We start from the raw sequence: 22,548 nt of genomic DNA on the forward strand, positions 1-22,548 counted from the left end.
CACTCCTTGCCCGGTGCTTTATTTGCTAACCAATTTATGTGTCTAAAATCCAAGACCAGGCACTTTGGGGAAAGTTCTTGGAATGACTCCACTGTGTAGATCTTCTCCAGGTCAGCTTACGCATCCATCCCCCCCACTAATGACCCTGTTATGTATGGATGAGAGAGACCCTACCCTAGATGTCTTTGGCCTGGGGACCGTTTCTGGAGGGCCTTGTCCCTGCAGTCTGGGAGGAAGCCCTGGCTCCCTGAGATAGAGTCTCCTCTGTCTCGCTGGATTTTTTCCTCTGGTCTCTTTGGTTTACTCAGAGAGAAAAACAAATTGCAGCTCTGAGATGCCGTGAGGGGCAAAGTCCAGTGCTGCCTTGTGCCACTAACCTCTATGCCTGTAGATCTAAAAATCATCCACATGAGCTGGTTTATATGCAGCCTGGGAATAAATACAGTAATGCTCTCTCTATCCAGAGCTATTTGAACCTGCATTGCTTTCTCCCATTCCCCTCTCCCCATACACAGCTACACACAAAAAAAATTACAGTTCAACACTGAATTTTCAAAGGTGCATTTTGCAAGGTTTCCATTTCAATAAATAATGCAAGGTGAAGTAATAAATAAATAAATACACGGGTGGAGGGGGGAGCAGCTGGGTGTAAAAGCGCAGGGGTTGGCTTGATTAAAGCGATGCTTTCTGACCAGGCTGCCAACCCAGCCCTGGTGTAAGGCCAGTCAGGACAGGAGGGTTTCCCCAGGGAGGGAGCTGACCCACGATCTTCATTCCCAGCCTGAGCCGAGTGTGGACAGCAGTGGTGAGTGGCGGGTGGTCTAGCACCGCGGCTGATGCTAGGCTGTGCCTCTCTCCCCTCCACTGCCCCGCTGTGTGCTGCATGGCCAGCGCCCACCCTGCAGCCTGCCTGGGGCCCGCGGGCGGACGGAGCCCGGGGGACGTGGGGGCGCAGGAGCTACTGCCCCCCAGCCCAGATGGCCAGGGGGACGGTCCTGCAGCCCGGTGATGGATGCACTAACCCGCCTAGGCGATTGGTCTGCAGGGCGGTGACGTCATAGAGCACCATCACCTCCCCTTCCCCATCATCATCATCAGCACCACACCTCCCCCCCCCCCATCTTCAGCTGCCGGGGCTCCCCCTCCTTCGCAGTCAGCTGAGAGCAGAGCCGCGGCCGGGGCCAGAGGATTTTTACAAACCAGAGAAGCAGCAGGAAAAGGGGGAGACACCCCCCCCCCGCAGAGGCCCAGCATGGCACCCCTCGGGCTCAAGGCTGTGGTTGGAGAAAGTAAGAGGATGCTCCTCCCGTTGATCCGTTTCCCTTTCTGATCTCTCCCCTCCCTGGGCTGTGCGGGGGGGGGGAGGGGCTGGATCTGGGGGGATCTGGGAGATTAGATCCACTCTGGACGTGGGAGTGTGTTGCGGGGAGGGTGCAGGATCTGATGGGGGAAATGGACTAGAGTCTTGGTAATCTTTTGCTGGGGAAAACAGAAAGCGGGCGGGGGGGTGGAATTGCAGATGCGCAATCCGAACCGTTGCAGGCAGGATCAATGGCCGGCGGGGGAGGGAAAGGGGGCAGAGGAATCAAAGGAGAGGAAACTGGAGCCCTAAGTGGGGAAATGGGGCCTATGGGAGGGGGTGTTGCCATTGTTTGATTGAGGGAGGGGGGCGGTTGGGATTTTTCTGCAGTGCCAGGGGAGGGAGATGGAAAGGGAAAGCAAGCTGATCCATTTCCCAGGCTCTGGGTCCTAGTGGCTTTGTCCAGCAGACAGCGGTCGCCTGATTATACCAATAAATAACAACAGGAATGATAACAATAATTGATAAATAAATCCCAAATGATTCCCCAGAGCCTCCAGGCGTGGGGTGGGAGGAGGTGATCTCTGCCTGGGCCAATAATAAATAAATACAAAATTACAGGTTCATTCGCCAAAATTGGCTGGGTTATTTTGCGCAGGCAGAGAAAGCCCTTGCTGCTATGCCAGATCCTGCAGTGTCAGGGCAAAGCCTTCTGGACTCCCCCCTCCCACCCCAAAACATCAAATAACACCATGCAAGCAGCCCCCAGCCTTCCCTTCCCATCAGGAACCTTCCCCCGAGGAGGGGGAGGCTGTTCCAGCTGCCCGAAGAAATGGTTCAAATAAAGGCTGAATCTTCTCTAGGCTTTGAGCTAGAGGCTTTGGCAATCAGGGTATTTCTTTGTGCAGTTGCTCTGATTTGTGGTGGGGGGGGTGGGGAGGAACTTAAGCTCTTGTGTATGAATCCAAGGTGCTATTTTTGGCTCAGGGTTTATGATCTCTAGATTTGGGGGAGAAAAATTTTTAGATCCCCTCCCCCCCAAGATGATGTTATTTTTAGTATCTAAATAAGGGGTTCTTCTTTTTAGAGCTTATGCAGGTGGGGAGTTCCTGTACAGAGTGCCTGCATTCCTCATGCCTTAACAATTAAATTGAGAAACTTTTATGCCTAAACAACTAACAACAAAAATGGTATAAAATGGTGACAACTTCCTCTGAGTACCCTCTGCCATGAACCATATAAATCTTTTGCTCTCTTGAAATTAATTAACCTTGTATTATTTATTTAAATGGAAATCAGGCAAAATGTCTCCTAAAAAATTCATTGTGTGATTATTATTTTTTTGCTTAGCGGTAGGAATGGGAGAATGTACATGTAGATTCTAATACCTCTGGATACAGAGAAAGCGTTTCTGGAGCTTTGTGCATTAAGCAGGCAGGGTCTTATTTAACAATCCTCCACACCACAGCATTGGCTCCAGTCTGCAGATGGTGTGGCTGAAGTGTGGTGGTGTGACTGTTTCATGGGATGATCCCATTAGATTTATGTCCTGCTTTGTTCCAAGAAATCACCTGCCCAGAGAGCTAAGAGACAGCTCTGCGTCAGTCTTGCTTTGCTTTCATTTTCCAAAAACCTACAGCTCATCTGCAGGCTTGGTCAGCTCCGTGAGGGGGAGGAAAAAAAAATCCTTTGGTTCTGCTGCTGCAGGATAATCCTGGAGGGGAATGAGGTGGAATTTAAAATATTTTGCTGCATTTAATTCTCTTGCACTAGATTGTCCTCTTTCACTCTCTGGCGTGTGAAAAGGAGATTATGAAACCGACATGATGCACAATGTATCACTGCGTTCCTTAACAGCATTCCTTGGAAAAACTAAAGGTCTCGTCCGACCCTCCTCCCTCAGTCAAAACTCTCAAAGGCCACAATCTAAATGTATCTTCTGTACCTTCCATTCCTTGAACAAAGACTAGTAGCTGGAAGCTAAAGATGTTGACTTTTTACATGTTTTCTTTCTTTGCTTGAATACAGTATTAACCCTCGCAAGTCACGCACACTATCTTGTTCTAACAACCGTGTTGGGGATCTGACTGAAGGCAAAACTCTGTGCTTCAGGCTTTTTATAACAAACTGCACTGTTCTTCCCTCAAAAGAGCTTTTGTAATCTGTAAAAGATAACCAGTAGCTCTATTTCCCTCTAATGTAAGATTATCTGTGAAGTCTGGATATCTATAATACTAGCGCTAGATTCTCTCCCTGTGCAGGAAAATGCTGCATAGGACACAGGTAATTTGGACTGTGATCGTCCAGAGAGCTCCATGCAGTCTGACCCCTATTGACTTCATTGGGGCTTGGGATTCTGCCTACAGAGAGCTCTCATTGTAGGATCAAGGCCCTGGGGAGACTTTGTTCTCCATTTCCTTGGAATTGTCCTGTCTAGGAGGTGGAGCTCATCCCCTGACCATAGGTCCCAGCTCTGTGTGTGGGAGTCTTGGGCCTCCTCCTTGCCTCCTGACCACAACGGTTCCTGCAGGACTTCTCCCATGGGTTCACTGCACAGTGTGGGCAACTGCAGAAGGTAATGCTGACTATGAAGATTATTGTGGGCTGGGATGTAGAGGAGGGTTTTCTGGTGGTGGTGGTGGTGGTGATGATGCCACGGAAAACAGTTGTCCTGATCCCTAGCCCACCCATTGATCCTGTGCACAGACTGGGAAAGGCAACACAGCATCATCCTGCCGTGGCTCCTGCTTTTACATGGCCCCACCCTTCAAAGAAAGGCACCGGGCCTGGCTTCCCTCTAGCCCTTGGTGATAACTTTATAGACTTGCCTCGGAATTTACAGCCAGCTCATGTCATACCTTTTCTGGGGCCATTCCATCCAGCACATCACCCCCTCCACCCACCCCATGTTGTGTTTGAGAGAAAACACCGTGCAGCCCATGCAGTTGCAAAATAGTCTCATAATTCCCCCCAGAAAAAAAAAAAATCACATTCCTGGATGAAACTTTCAAGGTCTGGCCTCTGCCCACGGGCGTCTTGTAAATTCTGAGTAAAATCTCTCCAGCGTACCTGAGTTCAGTAACGGTTAAATCCGGATTCCCAGCCCCTTCCATCACCATTTTATGAAACTCTTGTCCACTTTTTTGGGGGGGTGAGGGGGAGAAATGAAGTTACCATATTTGCCAGCTGCCCCATTTGACCCAGGTTTGTTCCTCTCTTTTTAAGGCCAACGATGGTGCCTAGTGGAGCTGCTGTGATTGTTTTTAAACCATGTTGGCCTTCCAACAAGTAGAAGGGGCTGTGCTAAGCAGGCAGGAGTGTGTCGGGGTGCAGAGCAGATGAGTTGGGGAGCATGAGCTTCCGCACTGTTTAGAAATCTTTGCCCACCTCCTGCCTCATCCCATCCTCTGCCCATCCCCTGGACCTCTCAGCCTGCCTCTCACATTTACTTCAAATCTCGGCCTTTGTGTCCCTGAATACCATGGGCCTGGAATACCTGGCAGAGTAATGAGCATCTCTGGTCATCTCCTCCCCAGCTAGGTCCTGCACTATTTTCTTCCTCTCTTGGCCTGTTAGCAGTCTGCTTCTTTGCACCTCCTTTAGGCCAACTGGGTGGGACTGGCAGCCTGTTCCTCCGCTGATTTCGTAGAGGTTTCCCATACGGTGCCCTAGTGCCTCGCTGAAGCGGTTATGGGTTAACAGTGCGGCTAAAGGAGAGCAGGCTGTAAGCACTGTGCCAGCTCCATTGCCCTCAGCGATTGCGCACTCCTAGGATTCTCTCTCTCCTCTTTGAATTTAATTTCCTGTTTCTTATTATTGTTTCTTTTAAAAGAAATGAACCCTTGTGTCACACTGGAAATGCAAAGGCAAGGGCTGAAATTTGCAAACAGTTTTGGGCATTTAGACACTTTAAAAATTATTCAGGGTCCTTTGAGAAGTTTACAAACCCTTGCCCTGTAATGAAACCACTGTTACAACGGCCTTTGTTTAAAGAGACACTATAAAGGAATATGTTAGACACCTTTATTATTAGAATGAATGGAAGCCATTTGTCAAGAATCCCCTAAATTGCCTGGGAAATCTCCATCAAGGTATCTGCAACCATGCTGCCCATATGTAACATCCGCTATTTAAGCTTCCTTGTTAGATGTCTGGCTTTATCACTGTTCATGATTTCCAAGTGAAAGCCACAAATACATACAATAGGTACAGGGTGCTCACGCTAATGGTGCTGTAGGACGCCGAACGCTCGCATGTTGGGATTGTTCAAAGAATTAAACCTTAGCAGCGTATTCATTTTTTTGGCACACACACACAGACTCTCCTTCTCTTCCCATACGTCTACACAATCCGAGAAACTGTTCTTATAGACACACAAAAGATCAAGTGCCCAGGGCTGGCAGGCCATCCATAACTGACCCCCCGTGGGAGAGATTTTTAAAAGCGCTCAGCATGCTGGGTACATTGGAACAGAGCCCTCCTGACAAGCTGGCCTGAATAGTGGCGAATGGGCAGATTCTTCACTGCCTTGCCCTTTGGGTAGTTGTTCAGGCCCAGATGCTCAAGGTTTCTAATGTCTATGGAAGTCAGTGGGAGTCAGGTGTCTAAATACATTTGAGGATCTGGGCCTTATACCTGTGCGAGAGCATGTGGCCCCTTGCCACCATCACGAATAGAGAATTCTGATTTTTTAGCCTTCAACACTCACTTGCACAGGCTCGTTGACCACCCAAGGTGCAAGGCAGGGGAGTTAACCAGCTCTTAAGTATCACAGCTGAGGTGTTACTGAATGCAAGGATTCTGCATTTGTCTGCATGTCCCCTCTCCCAACACATTAGCTATAACAAAGGAAATTATGGCTGGAGTGACAGCGTCAAACATGGAACTTGACATTTCTTTCTAATTTATAAGACTTTTTTGGGTTTAGTTTCCCTTTTTATCCCCCCTCCCCAACCTCCCCACTGTAGTTTAAAAAGAGAGAGCTCTGCATCTCCCTAACGTCAGGAAGTGTTACGATCCACTCCCTCCCGCAGCACTGCCACAACGTTTTCCCTGGGTTTTGGCATTTGGGCAGAAATATACACTGTCTGTTTCAGACCAGCACACGCAAAGCCAAGACGACTTCATTGTGGGTGACGAGGGAGACTGCAAGTAACCCTTCCAATCGGCTTTCCAAGTGCTCAGTGCCCATGATTTCAGGAAGATTTCTCTAAGTGCTTTGCTCCCGACATGCTGAGCGCTTTTGAAAATCCTTTCTTCCATGCAGTGCCGCAGGAGCGTTAAGGAACTCCTGATGGTGATTAAATCTATGGCACATTTGCACCACTCTCTGTACGGGGTAAAATTTGTGGTCCTGCATCCCTGCAGTGGCTCTTCGGGCTTAGTAACCAGGAGAGGCAACTCACCAGGTGGTTGGAAAAACTGTTCCTGCTCCCCTTGACCTTGATTGGAATTCTGCTGTTGAGCTCAGGAGAGAGCAGGAGGTAGCCTGTAACCTATCTCTGTACACTTGGTAGTCATATTTAATACACGTGTGGCACACTGGAGCTCGCATCTCAGTGACCATGTGTTAAAAACAGTATTGTTTTCTGTGAAGCCAGACTTAAAATACCACAAAGTTTTTTCAGATAAACAGCAGGTGAAGGAATGAATCCAGTTAGAAGAGTAAACTTTCAAGACACTAAGGTGGAGACACTAAATAGTAAGTCCTTCTGTTTAAGCGCATTGGGCCTGATCCTTCAACGGTTACTGAGGTTTCTTTGGTTGAGTAAATGTTGCAGGGCTGAGCTCTGCCTTTAAGAATGAAGTGTTATCTGTGCTTTAAACCAAGTGACTGCCTGCCCACTGTTCCTAAGCCAATGGGTCTGCTTTACAGTGATGGACATGCTTAGGGAATAATACATTTAGGCCTAGAAAACATGCATTGAGCCGATTTCTGAGGTATATAAATGGTATAATAGATTGTTTATGAGGGGTCACGAATAATCTGTTAATAGACTCATAGACTTTAAGGTCAGAGGGGACCATTATGATCATCTAGTCTGACATCCTGCACAATGCAGGCCACAGAATCTCATCCACCCACTCCTGTAACAAACCCCTAACCTATGTCTGAGTTATTGAAGTCCTCAAATCATGGTTTAAAGACAGGTGCAGGATCTCAGCAAGTGATCTGCCGTCCCACGCTCAGAGGTAAGCGAAAAACTCCAGGGCTCTGCAATCTTTCGGAGGGAAGATTCTTCCCACCTAGATATGGCGATTAGTTTAATCTGGCATATGGGCAAGACTCACAGCCAGCATCCAGGAATATTCTCGTAGTAACTCAGTCCCAACCCCATCTTAACTCCCATACAGACACGGGCTATTACCTGTAATAATCAAGATCAATTAATTGCCAAAATTAGGCTATCCCATCATACCATCCCCTCCATAAACTTATCAAGCTTAGTCTTGAAGCCAGATATGTCTTTTGCTCCCACTACTCCCCTTGGAAGGCTGTTCCAGAACTAATGGTTAGAAACCACTGTCTAATATCAAGTAATGGACCAGCAAAAATCAGTTGCCTAGTCTAAGTGGGTCTTTAAATAAAGATTGAACAAATTTATGCTGGAGATACATTAAGCTAGGAGTTGGTATTGGAAGTGGTTCTTGGGCAGGTTTTGCTGGAGAGATTGTCACCAGCTTTTCAGAAGTGACTTGTGATTTTGGGTGCCAAGTGGCACTACGGTAGAGGCTGGACTTTCAGAAGTGGCAGCTGCCCTGAGAAAATCAGGCCCTAGAAAGGAAAGATAATCCAGTGACTAGGGTGCTAGCCTGGTATCATAGAATATCAGGGTTGGAAGAAACCTCAGGAGAACATCTAGTCCAACTCCCTGCTCAGAGAAGGACCAATCCCCAACCACCTCTTCCAAGGTTGAACTCACAATCCCAGGTTTAGCAGGCCAATGCTCAAACCACTGAGCTATCCCTCCCAGGGTTCAGGTCCCTGCTCTGCTGCAGATGTCACTGTGATGCAGCTCGGGGGACAATCCAGGCCAGTGAGGGGTTGTGTCCCCAATTGCCTTGCAATCTTGGTTGCCTCAAATGCTTTGCTGCTGTAACACCCGGCCTGGGATATTCATCATCAGCAACAAGTATGCGGGTTGTACCCTGAGTGTCTTTGTATAACTACAGCCCTGGTCCAGAAACACTCCAGCAGCCTGCCAGCAACACACCACTGCCACTCTCTGGCTTGCACCAGCCTGGGTTACAACCAGCAAGGTGATCCCAACACACTCCCAAGTCCTAGATTTCTACAAAACCCTGTGGTCTGCAATGTCCAGCTATCTCCTGGATAGTGCAGTGAAATCATAATGTTCATTTGTTCCTCTAAAAAACACAAACCCCACTAGCTTGCCACATTAACTGAAGTTAAGAGTCGCTTTAATTCCAACACGGCACTAGCGGTTTAGATTAATAGTAAAACAAAATTATTAAATATAGGACGTAGGTTAAGTGATGCCAAGTAAAAGGAATGATGTTAGAAAGGATTACAAACAAGTAAAAATGATAACACGCATCTAAAACTCTAAAACTTAATCTAACAAGGTACAGGCTTGGTGAAAGATGGTTTCTCACCTATATTCAGTTTCCAGAGACTTTAACCCCACCTTGGTTGAAGGACTCATCTCTCTTGGCTTGCAAGAGCTGTGTTCCATTGTGGCTGGCTAGTGTTGGATGCCAAAGATGGTTTCTGCCCTTGCTTATATCTTCCAAAGTTTAATGACTTTGTTTTAAGAGGCAGGATGACCTCAAGCTGTTTTTTCCCTTCCTGTGGGCTTCCCATCCCCCGATGATCTTCTATATAATGAGAGCTTCCACTATTTCATTGGAGACAGACAGACAGCTGCCATCCTGAGGTTGGTGTGAGGTTTGCCTCCACCCTTTGTTAGCTTGATGAGACTGCTTACATGATACGTAAATATGTTCTCATTGTCTTTCAAAGTGCTTTGGAAATAACTCCCAGTGGGGAAAACATGTTCCTTTGTCTAAGGCAGACCTGTTTACCAACTCGCCTGGCATGCCTGGGTTAAACATACTTGAGTCATCATTCTAGCACATCTGTTACTCTTAATACCCATTGTTTATGTACATCAAACAAGAATATTAATGATCAGGGAGTTATTGGTTTTCAGATGATACCTCACAAGGTGTGTTTTGTACAAAGATTACTACAATAGTGTGTACGGTGTGATTGCAGAGGTGCTTAGTGTTACAGTCACTAGTCTCTCTTTGCCTCAGTTTCCCATCTGTACAATGGGGATATCAGCACTGCCCTGCCTGACAGGGGTGTAGTGAGGATAAATACAGTAGTGACTATGGATGTTCATATACTACAGTAATGGGGGGCCACCTCTTAGATAGCTGTATCTGAAAAGTGGGAGCTGTATCACGTCACAAGATATGCATGTTACATGGGATACCCACATGGTCACTGGTTCTTTGCAAGAACTGAAGCTGAAGGCCAAGTACCTTCAGCCCGCTGAGAACAGGTGTCCCTCATCCTGAAGTGTGTTACTGCTCTTGTGAAATGTGTTGCTACATGTTTGCCTAGTGAGTCTTTCCCATTGGTTAACAGCCAGTGTTGGGTAGCTAAACTGAGAGTATCCTCCCAATCATATTCTTCATCAGCCAATCAGGTTGCTCTTATGTTACCAGTCCTATTAGATATGCACATTGGTTTACAACTCCCCTTGGAAATATATTTACATGCCATTAATTTCCTTATGGGCTTCAGGCTATTTCTGTAGCATGATCACATGAGTAGGACATCTGTAGCTGTAAAATTAGACATATTGAAGCAAATTCTGCCTTTGGTTACACCCATGCTCTGCCCTAGAGTTAATATGGTTTAATTGAGAGCTGGTCTGCACTGGGAACTTGCATTAGCATATCTGTCTCTCAGGGGTGTGAAAAATCCACACCCCTGTGAGATGTTGTTAAGCCAACCTAACTCCCGGTGTAGACAGAAGAATTATTCAATCCGCGTAGGTACTGCTTCTCAGGGAAATAGATTAACAATGCCGACTGGAGGACCTGTCCCATTGGTGTAGGCAGTGTCTACACTGAAGTGCTAGAGTGTTACCCCGTGTGAAGTATTGAGCCCACTTTTCTTACAGTTCCACTATTGCACCATCAATGTCAACTGGAGATTTGCCATTGATGCTAATGGTGGGAGGATCAGACCCTATGTCAAGCAAACGGTACTCGTTTGAAAGGCTCCGTGAAAGATTGCTCTGCATTGCTCAGTTATAAATAAAATACATTGCCTCCTGGGGTGACATTCCAGTTTTATTTCTTACAGGCCACCTCATTGCTAACTTTTAAATTATCCGGTCACTTTAGTACCATGCAAATCACCCAGAGAGGCAAATTAATTCAGAAAGAATGACGGACTGGAAGATCCATGCAAGATATCTAGTGAGCTGGCTGTAGCCCTATGAGTTGTCCCCATCACTTGTTTAAGACCTTCTCTCTCAAGAGTGGTGAAGACCATCAGTAAAAAAGGTAATCAATAATAGAGGAGAAACACTCGCCCTTAGCCTTTTGGATTAGCGTTATTTTTATATAAGTTACAGAAGTGAAATTGTAGCAGTTCGCTTTTTCCCCTCATTCTTAGTAAAAATAGAAAGAGAAATTTAAGAGCAGCTTGGCCTGAGGATAACAGACCCAAAGTGGTGAGGCCATACAAGCAGGCATATGATGATAACATCCAGTGTTGTGGGATGAAATGGACACCAAAAATATTTTTTCCATGACCTTAGTTATATCTGACTGTCACAGGCTCACCTGAGGCATCCAGTAAAACAAGCTCACCTTAATTTTGCAGAAAATAAATTAACACTTACCTCAAGATGGCCGCTTGGGCATTAAAGTACTTATTAACTGTCCTTCTCTGGGCCAACCAAAAGGCACCTGACCAAGGGATCTTGTATTAAGACAGGGAGAGCCTCCCTGCCCTGTCCCAGCCTCATGCAGAACTGCTTTAGACAGTAGCAGCCAACTCTTTTTATCTGGTCTGCTGGCCTCTCATTGGCCTGCGAGTACTGCAGGCCCTCTAGCCATTGAAGGACCAAGTCTCACTGGTTCCACCAGCAGCTGATCCTGGAAGGCCTTTCTAGGCAACTCCTGGAGTCTGAATTTGCTGCCTTTCTCTTCCAAAAAGACAGCTTCTTAGGGTGCCAAGGCAGCAGGACCGCCGGTAGAGGGCAGTAAATGGCTGCTACACACTGTCCCACCCATCTGCATAATATTAAAGATAATAGGCTTGATTCTTCTCTTGGTTACAATGGTGTAAATACAGAGTAGTTCCATTAAAGTCATTAATAGACACACACTCTGCTGGGCACCCAGACAGGAAGTTCATCAGCGCATCTTCTTTTGCCGCTTCCCAATCATAGAATGTTGTCCCAGGTGAGATGACTTCTCCCAGTCGAGGGGTCGGCAGGAAGGGTCCAAGGCACCTCTCTGCCATTTCGCCCCTACAATTCTTCATTATTTGTATTGTGGTAGTGCCTGGGGGTCCCACTCATGAATCCAGGTCCCATTGGGCTCTAGTATCCTCTGACTATAGCTTACCTGGAGCTACTAGAGTTTTGGGAGCTTGTATGTGTGGTGGCTGCTGCACAGCCCTTGAGGAGAGCTGTTAGCTGAGCAGTCCCCACCTTCCTCCAGTTGTTCTGCGCTCTGTTCTGATCTATGCTGGAGAACCTTGCCCATATCCCACCCCAGGGCCAGATGCAGAGCACACCCACCCTATCCCTAAGCCTGCACACTCCCTAAGCTTGGCACATCTCATCCATGTATCCACCTGTGCTCTCTCCATGCATCTACTGTGCCCACACACCCCACTTCAGCCCAGTTGTACCAAGCGGGCACAGCAAGCTGGACAAGGGTTGCCAGAATTTCAAAATGAGGCAGGGTCTCCAGGGCCCAGATGGGTGCAGTGTTTCCAGGACAAGGCTTTCTAGCATCTGTGGCGCCGCTGTCTTTGTCAGGGTTGTTCTCCCTGAACTGGTGGCAGGCTGCTCCGTAGCATGACGTCTCTCTCTTTTCTCCCCAAGCTCAGGAGCTGCTTCTCCGGCTTGCTTTCTGAGGTGATGTCTTTGCTCCTTTCTGGTCCTTTGCAATTTCTGTGTTTTGGGCCCTGGAGCAGGAGATATCTCTCATCCATACACTGGCACAGTGGGCACAGTCACTTGCGTTGACATGTCCCACCCGCTCCCCGCCTCGCAGATATGCAGTGCTGGACATGGGGCACTCCTGGAATTCTGCAGTGCAGGCCTGCCCCGCGAATCCAGCCGGTCCCTCCCAGTATCTCCGCTCTCTGATTCTTCTCCCTTCCCCTTCACACGGGATTCTCCTGCAACCTTTTGCCATTAGCTCCCCCAGAGCGTGCCTCAGCTGCAGCAGTGCAGGGCATGTGATCTATTGCTATGGATTTCTTGGGTTTGCTGTAGGGTATCTGGGTACTGCAGTACTGAGGGACTGAGGTATTGTAGTATTGGAGGTGCTAGGGGGCTGGTATTGTAGCACTGGGGGCCTCGGGGTACTGCAGAACTTGGGGAGGCCTAGAGTATTGGGGGTTTGGGGTACTCGGCCATCCAGGGCTCCTTTGGGGATAAAAATGCTCACTCGAAGTACTGCAGACTCCTGCCCATGCAGCACACACCCACGCGGGCAGCACTCTGCTTGCTGCGCTATGGCCAGCATCAATTTATCCCTCATTCCCAGGCCACGGTCATCCAGCCTTCAGGAAGTGGCTGGTCTGACCAAGGCTGTGTTTGAGGGCTGGGGGTCTCTGAGAGGATCAACCCCTTTACCGATTGGCTGGCTTGTTCTGTGAAGAATTGAGTGGTCTTAGGGAAGGCCGGGGGCAGTCCCCTTGCAGGATGAGTGTGCCCCACCTCTGCCACTCATCACCCCTCTCCTGCTCCCACAACAGTGCACCGAGCCCGGAGGTGGTATCGCTGTAGCTAACCCAAATCTTTGTCAAATGAAGCCAGACACTTGCCCTCTCTGTTCCCCACCCTACATCTCCCCAACCTCTGACTTGCGCTGGCTGCAGGCCTTTCCCAACAGCTGCCTTGACAGCTGATTTCCCTGTGGTCAGAGATGTGGAGGTCCTGAGAGGCGAGGGCCATAATGCCATTCCGTACGGCCACACTGGATATTCCAGATCAAAGCAGTCTTCTTGTCCCTCCAATCTGGTATCCTGCCTGTCAGTCACTGGGCTTCAAGCTGCGGTCAGGACTTGCTTGCTAAGTGCCAGAAAGACAGAAACAACCCCCCCGTGTAAACATGCACATGTCAAGAGCATTGGTTATGTCAGACACCAGGATTGCTAGGGAGACTGAAGCACTTGAGGACTGGCCTTCTGCCTCTAAGGTGCCAGAGACATGGGTATTTGAAACAAGTCTCATGCTTCAGGGTATAGGTTGTAGGGTCAGGAAGGGTTTCCAGCCTCCTCTCTACTGAAGATTTCACAATTGCCCTGAAGAATGGCGATGGATTCTTTGCTTTCACTGAAGCAGGCAGTGGGCTTCAAAAATCCTCTGCTTGTATTGGCTGGCACCAAAGGCCATCGTAAATCTCAGCAGGCTGATCTGGTGCAGAACGGGCAGTGCTAGCTCTGTCTCACGACGGATAAAGAGTAAATAAATCTGAACAAAATCACCTCAGCCCAAACCTGGGAGCTGCTTTCAGCCATTTGTGTAACAGACCAGCTCTTCTTGGGCAAGTCATGGCACCTCTGTGCCTCAGTTTCCCCACCTGTACAATGGGGATAATGACAATCCTTGGTAACGCACTTTGAGATCTGTGGCTGGAAAGTGTTATAGACGAGCTAGACATTACTATTCTTGTTATTATTCTAGATGCAGGGTGTGAGCCTGGCAGCGGCTCTGGTGCCTTGGACTGCACAAAGCAAAAAGGTGCATTCTATCCGGGATGGTGCAGCAGCCAAGGGAGTGCACCAAACCGCCCGCAGCCCTGCCAGAGTTCAGAGGGGCACTTTTAATAGCTCCCTTAACTAAGGAGCTGGTGGACAGTGAAGGCAGTTTAAGGGGCCTGCCCTAAACCTCTGACGTAGAGCTGTCACCGGGCAGCAGATGCAGCACTGCATCCGATGGAACTGCAGGCAGACACCATTCAGATGGCTCATGGCAGATCTTCGGCGGAAGGATCAAACAGATTGCAGCTTGCTGCCGAGCGGGGCCGGGGGGGAGGGGGTGGAGGAGGAAACTGACTGCAGAGACAGCTGCCCATCCACAGCCTGCAGGGCCTGGGGCAGGTTGGCAGTGGGGACCTGCATGGCTGCACTCAGTGCACTGAGAGGACTCCACCAGGGCTGCAAAGCCAGAATCCCTTCCCCGGCCAGCTTGTTCTCTCCAAACCTGTGCATTCAGGGGGCTGCTCTTGCCAACCCCCAGAGCTCCACTGACAAAAGGAGGTGCATGAAGGGTCAAAATGGCTCCTGCTAGGCAGCACTGCCAGCAATCCCCCACTCCAACATCCTCCCACTAACCAGCTCCAAACACAGTGATGCACCTTACAAGGAGCAGGGCGGGCCATTGATGAGCAAGTCCCAGCAATACCCCAGGAGCAGCCAGGGGCATCGCAGCCTTGGCATCTTCAGGTCTGGGCACCATCGCTATGGGCATGTGGGAGCCAGAGGCTCTTGCACACAGGATCTGCCAGCTACTCCGCTGCTGGCACTGCATTCTCCGCTCTGCTGGCTCTCTTGTCTGTGTCCCAGGTTCAAGTTCTGGCCTGTTTCCTCAGGCACCTGCTGTGGGAGCCCACGGACAGGGGCAGGGGGAGTTGCTGCAGTCAGAGGAGAAAGGGGCTGCAGGCCGGCAGGGGTTGTGGTGGGTACACAGAAATAGACCTGGCTGTAGATGAGGTAGGTGGGGGCCCTGTCCTTTGCACAGGGTTCCACAGAGCCTGAATCACTGCTAAGACAGTCTTGTGCCATCTCAGATCCCTTCTCCCTTTCCCCACCCCCCCCATGCCCTGGGCAGTGCCAGCACATGGCAGCCTCTCAGTCCTGCTGTGATCTGCCAGCCCACCCTGTGAGAAGATGCCCCGCAGTGGTGTGGGGGAGAGAGGGGTCTCTTGGAGAGGAAAGACGTTGCAGACTCTGTCTGCAGGATGGGCGAGGCCTCTGCCCACACAGCTAGAGCCCAGCCATCAGCCAGACGCCTGCTCCGGGAGCCACTGCAATGCCAGGGAAGAATATTGCAGCCCACTGCTACAGCAACAACTCTGTGGGGCTGGCTCCTCCCAGGGAGAGCAGAGCCACAGCTGGAGGCTGGCCCTTTGATGAACAGGATCATCCTCTCAGCCCGACAATATTAGGACCAGCGATGATCCAGGAGTAGTGAATTTGGGTGTTGACCAGCCAAGCTCCTTAGCACCCAGGGAAGAGAGGGAGGGGGAAGGAGATGAGATGTCCCCTTTTAGATCCACGATCCCTGCTTTCTCTCACATGCACAGAGAGACTGGATTCAAGCCCCCAGGCTGATTTCCAGCTTCCTGTCTCAGACACATCTGCCTTTTGTGCTCCCCAGCCACCTGCAGCATGCACAATGCTACTTGTGGGGAGAGAGATGGGGCTGGGAAAGGATGACTCAGCTTGGTTCCAGGAGGGGGCGTTATTGTTTTTGGACCGGAGGGAGATGGCATGTGTGATGGGAGAGATGTTTCTCCCCTGGCAGTTTGTATAAGGCTGGATTCATCTGGAACCCAGTGGAGAATGAAATCCCCTGTGCTCCCAGGTACAGGTATTCAGGTGGCTAATGCCTAGTGGCATGTTCACAAGTGCCCAGTGCTTATGTAGGCACTTATAGACCTTTAGAAGTCTGGCCCTAAGGGACTTGGTCAAGGTCACACAGAGAGTCTGTGGCAGAACAGGAACTTGAACCTGGCTCTCCCAAACCTAGGCTAGTACCCTAACCCCAGGACCATCCTAACTCTCTATTAAAGCCAGCAAAGATCTTAATAAAAGATGGCTGCAAATATATATTTGAACTGATTAGTCTGATCTGGCCTGTGGGTTCTGGGGCTTCTTCAGACAGGATGTGGCCGCATCCCATGCAGAAGCCACGGGGCGATAGTTAATTCACGTCCTCGGAGACCCCCGAATCACAGCCTCCTAAGCATCCGTTTGCTTAGAAATCTGGAAAACCTCAGCGTGTCTCTCTGCCTTTGCCTTAGCCATTCTGCTTGCTGGAGATGCAAACGGGATCACCTGGAAACTATCCTTTCCTCACAGATCAGCTGCAGGAGAAACAGTTTGTGGTCTTAGCTTCAGCATGCCTGTCCCAATGATCGAGCCCAAGGGGTTTCTCCTAGACAGCAACTCCCCTGCTTCTAGAGTAGGCATGGTTCCCAGCTCTGCCCATAGCCAGGGTAAAGTTCACAGCTGTTACCATCCCTCCTGCTGAGGCAGCCCCCAGCCCCACGGCTGGGTTAGCTGGAAAAATCTCTGCAGCGAAGCCAGATGCCTGAGATGGATTATCTGGGCCTTCCTCCGTGGTTCTGATTCACAGGGGTTTCTGTGAACCTTTTCTCCTCATTGGGCTCATGGGGGCGGAGGTTGCACCCTCTTGAATCGTAGGTGTGAATGAGATGGAAGACTCCAGGAGGGACCCAGCTGAGAAGGCGGAGACTCCTCTGCTTTGGGCTGAAACAGGGAGGACTCCCCAGCTTGGGTATGCTTCCATCTCCTGCTCCCCTAGATCCAGAACTGGGAAGGGAGTTGGCTTCACTCACAATCCAGACCTGCAGGTTCGCTCAGCACAGTCTCATAGAGCCCCTGAAAGCCCTGACCTGAGTTCCATAACGAACCTGCCTGCCCTGGGGGCTCCCATAGAAACTTGGTACAGCTCCTTTTTAACCCTTGCCCAGCCATTGACCCTGCCCAGTGAGGCTAAGGGGACCCTCCACCAATGCTGAGCATGGCCCCTGACACTCACATCCTTGCACCTGAGCGAAGAGCCAGCCATGAGCATGAAGGATCCCTTTCCCTGGCAGCCCTCCCTACAGACCCAGCTGCACAGCCCTTTGGTATCCTCCACCCCAAGCTGAGCTTGCTTGCTGCTAGCAGCACATCCAACCATTCTGTGCTTCCTGGTCCCCAGCAGTATATGAGCCTCCCCCCAGGCTCTGTTTCCTCTTTGCTATTCAAGGGACAGAGCCCAGGATGCCAAAGGGGACAGAGCCATCCTTGAGCCACAGGCCAAACATGCACCACTAGGGAATCCTCTCCCCTCCCACAGAGCACCCACTGCATCTTATCCAGCCCTGATTATATGCAAATAGCATTGAAGCCATACAGCAGAGTGCAAGGAGCACGAGACCGGGACACAGGAGACCAGGGTTTATTCGTAGGTCTGCCACTCTCTGCTTGGCAAGTCACGTTACTGCTCTGTACCTCAGTTTCCCCATCTGTAAAATAGTGATAGATCCCTCCCACCTTTGTGAGGCACTTTGGGATTTACCGAGGGCAGGAGCTAGGTATTATTGTTGTTCGCAGGAGCTCAGTGTTAGTCACCAGAATGCACCATGTTGGGAATGTGGACTTTGATGGTCCCAGGGCCGTATAACATGCCTCACCGCTGTGCTAATGGGAAAGCTAGCCCGATCCCTTTCCCTCTGCAGAGAGATCAGAGGCAGAGATTTGCCCATCCAGAGGAGCTTAGTAGCCTGGCCCCAAGGGGAGGCATCTTTAGCTTAGTCCCTGTTCTGTTCTGTCTCCAGCGTCTTGTTCGATGCGTGCCTAGATCCAGCCTTTAACATTCAGGAGGGAGCATGGGCTCTAACCCACCCTGCCCAGCAGCCCGCTCCCCTGCCTGACAGCAGCATTCTGCCCATGCAGGCAGCTCTCCAGCCCTGTCCAGCTCCAGGAAGGACTGATTCTATCACAGGGTACAGCTATCAGCGCCCGATTCCCCAGGGAAGGGGACATCTCCATGTGACACTGGCAAAGGCACTTGTCCTGTGCTGCGTGACTCGACCTAAGGAGATGTTCCCTGCTGTGCCGTGCAGCAGCACAGACAGCCGGAGCTTGCCCAGTGGGCTTTCCTGTGAGATTGAGCTGAAATGGCTGATCCAGTGGATAAAGGTGAGTGGGGCACATCCAGAGCTAAGGGTCCTCCTGAGAAGCCCTCCCATTGTGGCATTTCCGTCTCCAAAGGATTTTGTAACCTGAGCCTTAAAAAGTAAATAATCCACTGAGGTTAGTGCTGATGAAATCTGCTGAACTGAGAGCCCTGGAGACCGGAGAGCGCTCTGCTTCTCCACAGGAAGAGATACAGCACGGGTAACACACTGGCTAAGTGTCATGACCCCTCACTGATGACTGGTCCATGTGGAGGATGGTCAGCTACTGCTACCAGCTGATGGAGCTACTCCTTGAGCTCAGGTGGCAGAAGCCTGTACTGTGGTATTGAAGGTCTGGGGTTTTATCCCCTGTGGAAGAGCTGGTGCCCCTCCTGGCTGGGTGCAGCATAGCAGCTTCTCTTTCCATTCTAGCACCTCCTGTGGACGGTTGCTGCCATCCCACGGTAGTGCCTCTTCTAGGGACTCAGCCCTCCAGCCAGGTTGTGATTTAGCTCCACCCCTTCCAAGGTCACAAAATCCAACACATAAGGAGTCCAGTGTCCCTACTGCTGGTCTTTGGCCCCAGCTATGGGCTCCATGGTCATTTCACTCCTTTGCTCAGAGCTTTCAGTGGTGCTTCTTCCCCTCACCGGCCCTGTGGCTGGTAGGGGAGCCCAGGCCCTCCCACTACACTAGGTCTCAGTCCAGCAGCCACAGTCTGCTCTTCCAGTATCCTTGCCGACGGCTCCCTGGACCTCTTCCTACCATAGCCTGACAGCAGGCCTCACCCACAGCCTCTCTAGTTCACCCTTCTCCCAGGGCCAGGGCTCTTCCTTGGAATCCCCCAGTAAATCCCAAGGCAAAGGTACAAACTCCACCTAACTTCTGCCCTCCTCAGGCTTGACCTTTCATCCCTTTTACGTTTCCCCTGCTGTCCTCCACTGAACACCTCTCATGGCTCTCTCTCTGGAAGCCCAGGTCCTGGCCTTTTATCAGAGCTCTCCCCAAGCCTTCTGCCAGACTTCTGTATGCAGGAGCAGATCCCAGGGCCAACTTTCTCCTGGACGTCCTCCTTCACTCTTCCAGTCTCTCCACTGTCTAGTCAGGGAGCTTCTTGTAGCCCCCTTTTGCTTTGTACCAAGCACCCAGCTCTTCCCCAGCTGGGTTTAGCCTTAATTAGACCTGGCCCAGCCCTAAAGTGCAGCCAGGTGAGCTAATTGGCCTCGCTTACTCCCATTAACTCTTTCAGAAACAGGATGCCATATAGGGGGATTGTCATAGGTGCACATCAAAAGGGTGAGGTGGTTATTCAGCCACCTGGCCCAGGCAGCCCTGGGCCTCCTTGCTTAGGCTGTTCACTAGGCTGTCATTTTGGTGATGTGGATACTTGGCCACTAGAGACTGGATGGGGAACACTAATTTTTTACACGTAAGCCAATGAGCAGTCACTGGATGGGAGTAACTTTCAGTCACTGCAAAGACGGGCTGGATGTGAACCTGTGGCCCAGAGGAATCTCTGGAAGTGTCTTAACAAATTGTTAGCACATATAAATTTGGCAGAAATATGTCTCTGGGCTGGCCAGGTCTCCTGATCCAGGTGCTTGGTTTGGAAGGCCCTGTCTCACTAGTTGGACATGACCCCTAGAAGGTGATGTGATGCTTACGCAAATTCCCGGTTAAGGAAGAGGGTCGTGGCCCAACCCTCACCCCCTATCCGCCCCCTCCCAGGACTCCTGCCCCATCCAACCCCTCCTGTTCCCTGATGCCCCACCGGAACCCCTGCCCCATCCCGTCCCCTCCCCCCCATTCCCTGTCCACTGACGCCCCAGAACCGCCTCCCGCTGACTGCCTCCCGCTGCAACATCCAACCCCCAGTCCTTCGCTGCTTCCCCCTAGGACGCTGCCCCATCAACCACCCATTTCAAACCCAACCCCATATCACACACGTCTGCCCTGACGCACGCGATCCCGATACCTCCCCGCCCTCTATCTAAAACCCCCTCTCCAAGTCCCTGAACTACCTCTCAGAACCCGCCCTGACTGCCCCCGCCCCATCCAACTCTCCTCTCATCCTGACAGAGCCCCCCCCCGGAATGCCTCCTATTCAACTCCCTGTTCCCCAGCAAGGCCAGAGCATTGCACCCACCAGCGAGCGAGCTGAGGCTTGCAGGGAGGGGGAACAGTCGGGGGGGGCGGGATGCTCAAGTGGGCTGGAACAAGGAGGGGTCCTGCGAGCCTTGTTTGGCCCACCTTACTTCTAACACCACTCACAAAAAGGCTCATGTGACTCTGGTTTATAGAGTTCCCATGACTTATGGTATCAATGCTTCCCAGGCCCAGACCATCAAGCAAAAGAGCGTCTAAAGAGAACAAGCAGATAGTGTAATTGGCACTCCGGCCTACATTGTAATCCATAATTATTGTGGAAGTTTCCGATTTTTTTTATGGCAGGTTCTCTCATATCAGCAGAGTGAAAATTTCCATACAGAGAGCCTGTTATGCCTTTTTACTTCATTCTGTGGTTTTTTAAGTACATAGTATCGCTCATGTGGGCTCTTCTGGATTTGAAGACTGAACTGTGTTGCTCAATATAGTATCATATACATTTGTCTGTCTCCAATGTAGTAATTTACATCTGCCTAACAGCCAAAATGCTTTCTAAAATAAAGTATTCAAAACTTGTACTAATTCTGGTCCACTGAGAATGTAAAAGATCTGAAAATTGTTGATTGGCTCTTAGTCAGTTGTTGGGCTCAGACTACAGCAGTTGGAACTCCTGGCAGGTGTATGTCAGAGGTATCCATGTTCCCGTGACCGGTCAAAGGATCTGTCCCATTTCTTCTTCATGGAAGGTGACTTAGTAGCCTGTCTAACATACATCGATGGTGTGAGGCGAGCCCACTCAACATATCAAAAGATCCATAGATAGTGCGACTGTTCATTGATTCATCGAAAACGAGTCTAAAGCTGTTTGCCTGCAATAATGCAATGTTTTGGCCATCAATTCCAGTGGATCATGAGTCCATATGAAGGAAATCCTATGATCAACATGTTTACATACTTTGAGGTGTCTTATTTAAACTGATGACCTAACATTCAGTGGCAGCTTTGTGGCGGGATTTGAGGTGGTGGGTTTCTACTTCGTTTTGCTTGGTCGCATGACTTGGATATCACAAAAGAATCTGCTGTTTCTCCGTGCAATATGAGGAATAATGTCGTCAAGAAAGATCCCACTGCATCTAAGAAAGATCTGGCGCCTTCCGACAGTTGCATTGCAGCCTTGGGTATGGAAAAGTGTATCAGTGCATCCTACGATTCACTTTGTTGAATCAAGAAATTTGTTAACCATCACTTACAACACATCAAGACGGGTCTGATGAATAGAACTTTGTCAGAGCCATTGACAAGCACAAGCAGCTTTACAAGCCTCCGTGGAATAATTCCAAAGTTAAGTGAAGCTAGTAAAAGTAAGTGTCTTTGATTTGATCCTCAGATTCGTGAAACTTTTTTTCTTTTTGTGTTTTTTTTTTCGAGAATGGATTGCATTTGATGTCCAATGCACATGCGATGGCAAAGGAAATACGGCATGGGAAAAGCCTTCCAGTATGTGTGTCAATTAAATTTCTTTTCGTAAACAACATGGCAGAACTAAACTACAGGTTTTGTTGGTGAACAATGCCTCCTCAGCATACAAAAGCCTTGGTTTTGCATACATTGTCACTAAAAGGATACATTTTACACTCAATCTAGATTTCCACCGAAACTGCAGTACATAAGTGACAGCACTTGGCGAGCGATTTTCACTCAGGACAAATTGCATACAATGGAGAAACACTATTCTTAGTTTGTTTTTTGCAAATGGAGCCCATTCTAATCATGAGACTATTGCTGACAGGACAAAGAGATCCCATTTAATTGAATATCATTTTAAAGACATATGCCAAGATATTCTGTCTGATATTACACTGATATTGACTAAACTATGTACAAATATTTTTGCCTTTGTCATAAAAATTTATGTATATAACCCTTTTGCGATTTTTAAAGTGTACATAAACAGGCACAGGTGAAATATTATCATGTGAAAGCAACCAATATAACACATA

At 49.5% G+C, this 22,548-nt stretch overlaps 1 protein-coding gene across 2 annotated transcripts in view; it reads left to right on the plus strand.

Moving 5' to 3' along the window:
• The first annotated feature begins 1,122 nt into the window (after positions 1–1,122).
• STXBP1 (syntaxin binding protein 1) overlaps positions 1,123–22,548 on the plus strand; it is a 64,806-nt gene continuing 43,380 nt past the window's right edge. For both annotated transcript variants that reach the window (XM_032797810.1, XM_032797809.1), the window contains exon 1: positions 1,123–1,289. In XM_032797810.1, coding sequence (XP_032653701.1) covers positions 1,253–1,289 — 37 coding nt within the window. In that variant the 5' untranslated portion in view covers positions 1,123–1,252. The remainder of the gene's footprint in view (positions 1,290–22,548) is intronic.

This window comes from Chelonoidis abingdonii, chromosome 24, assembly GCF_003597395.2.
Source record: "Chelonoidis abingdonii isolate Lonesome George chromosome 24, CheloAbing_2.0, whole genome shotgun sequence".
Taxonomy (NCBI): domain Eukaryota; kingdom Metazoa; phylum Chordata; order Testudines; family Testudinidae; genus Chelonoidis; species Chelonoidis abingdonii.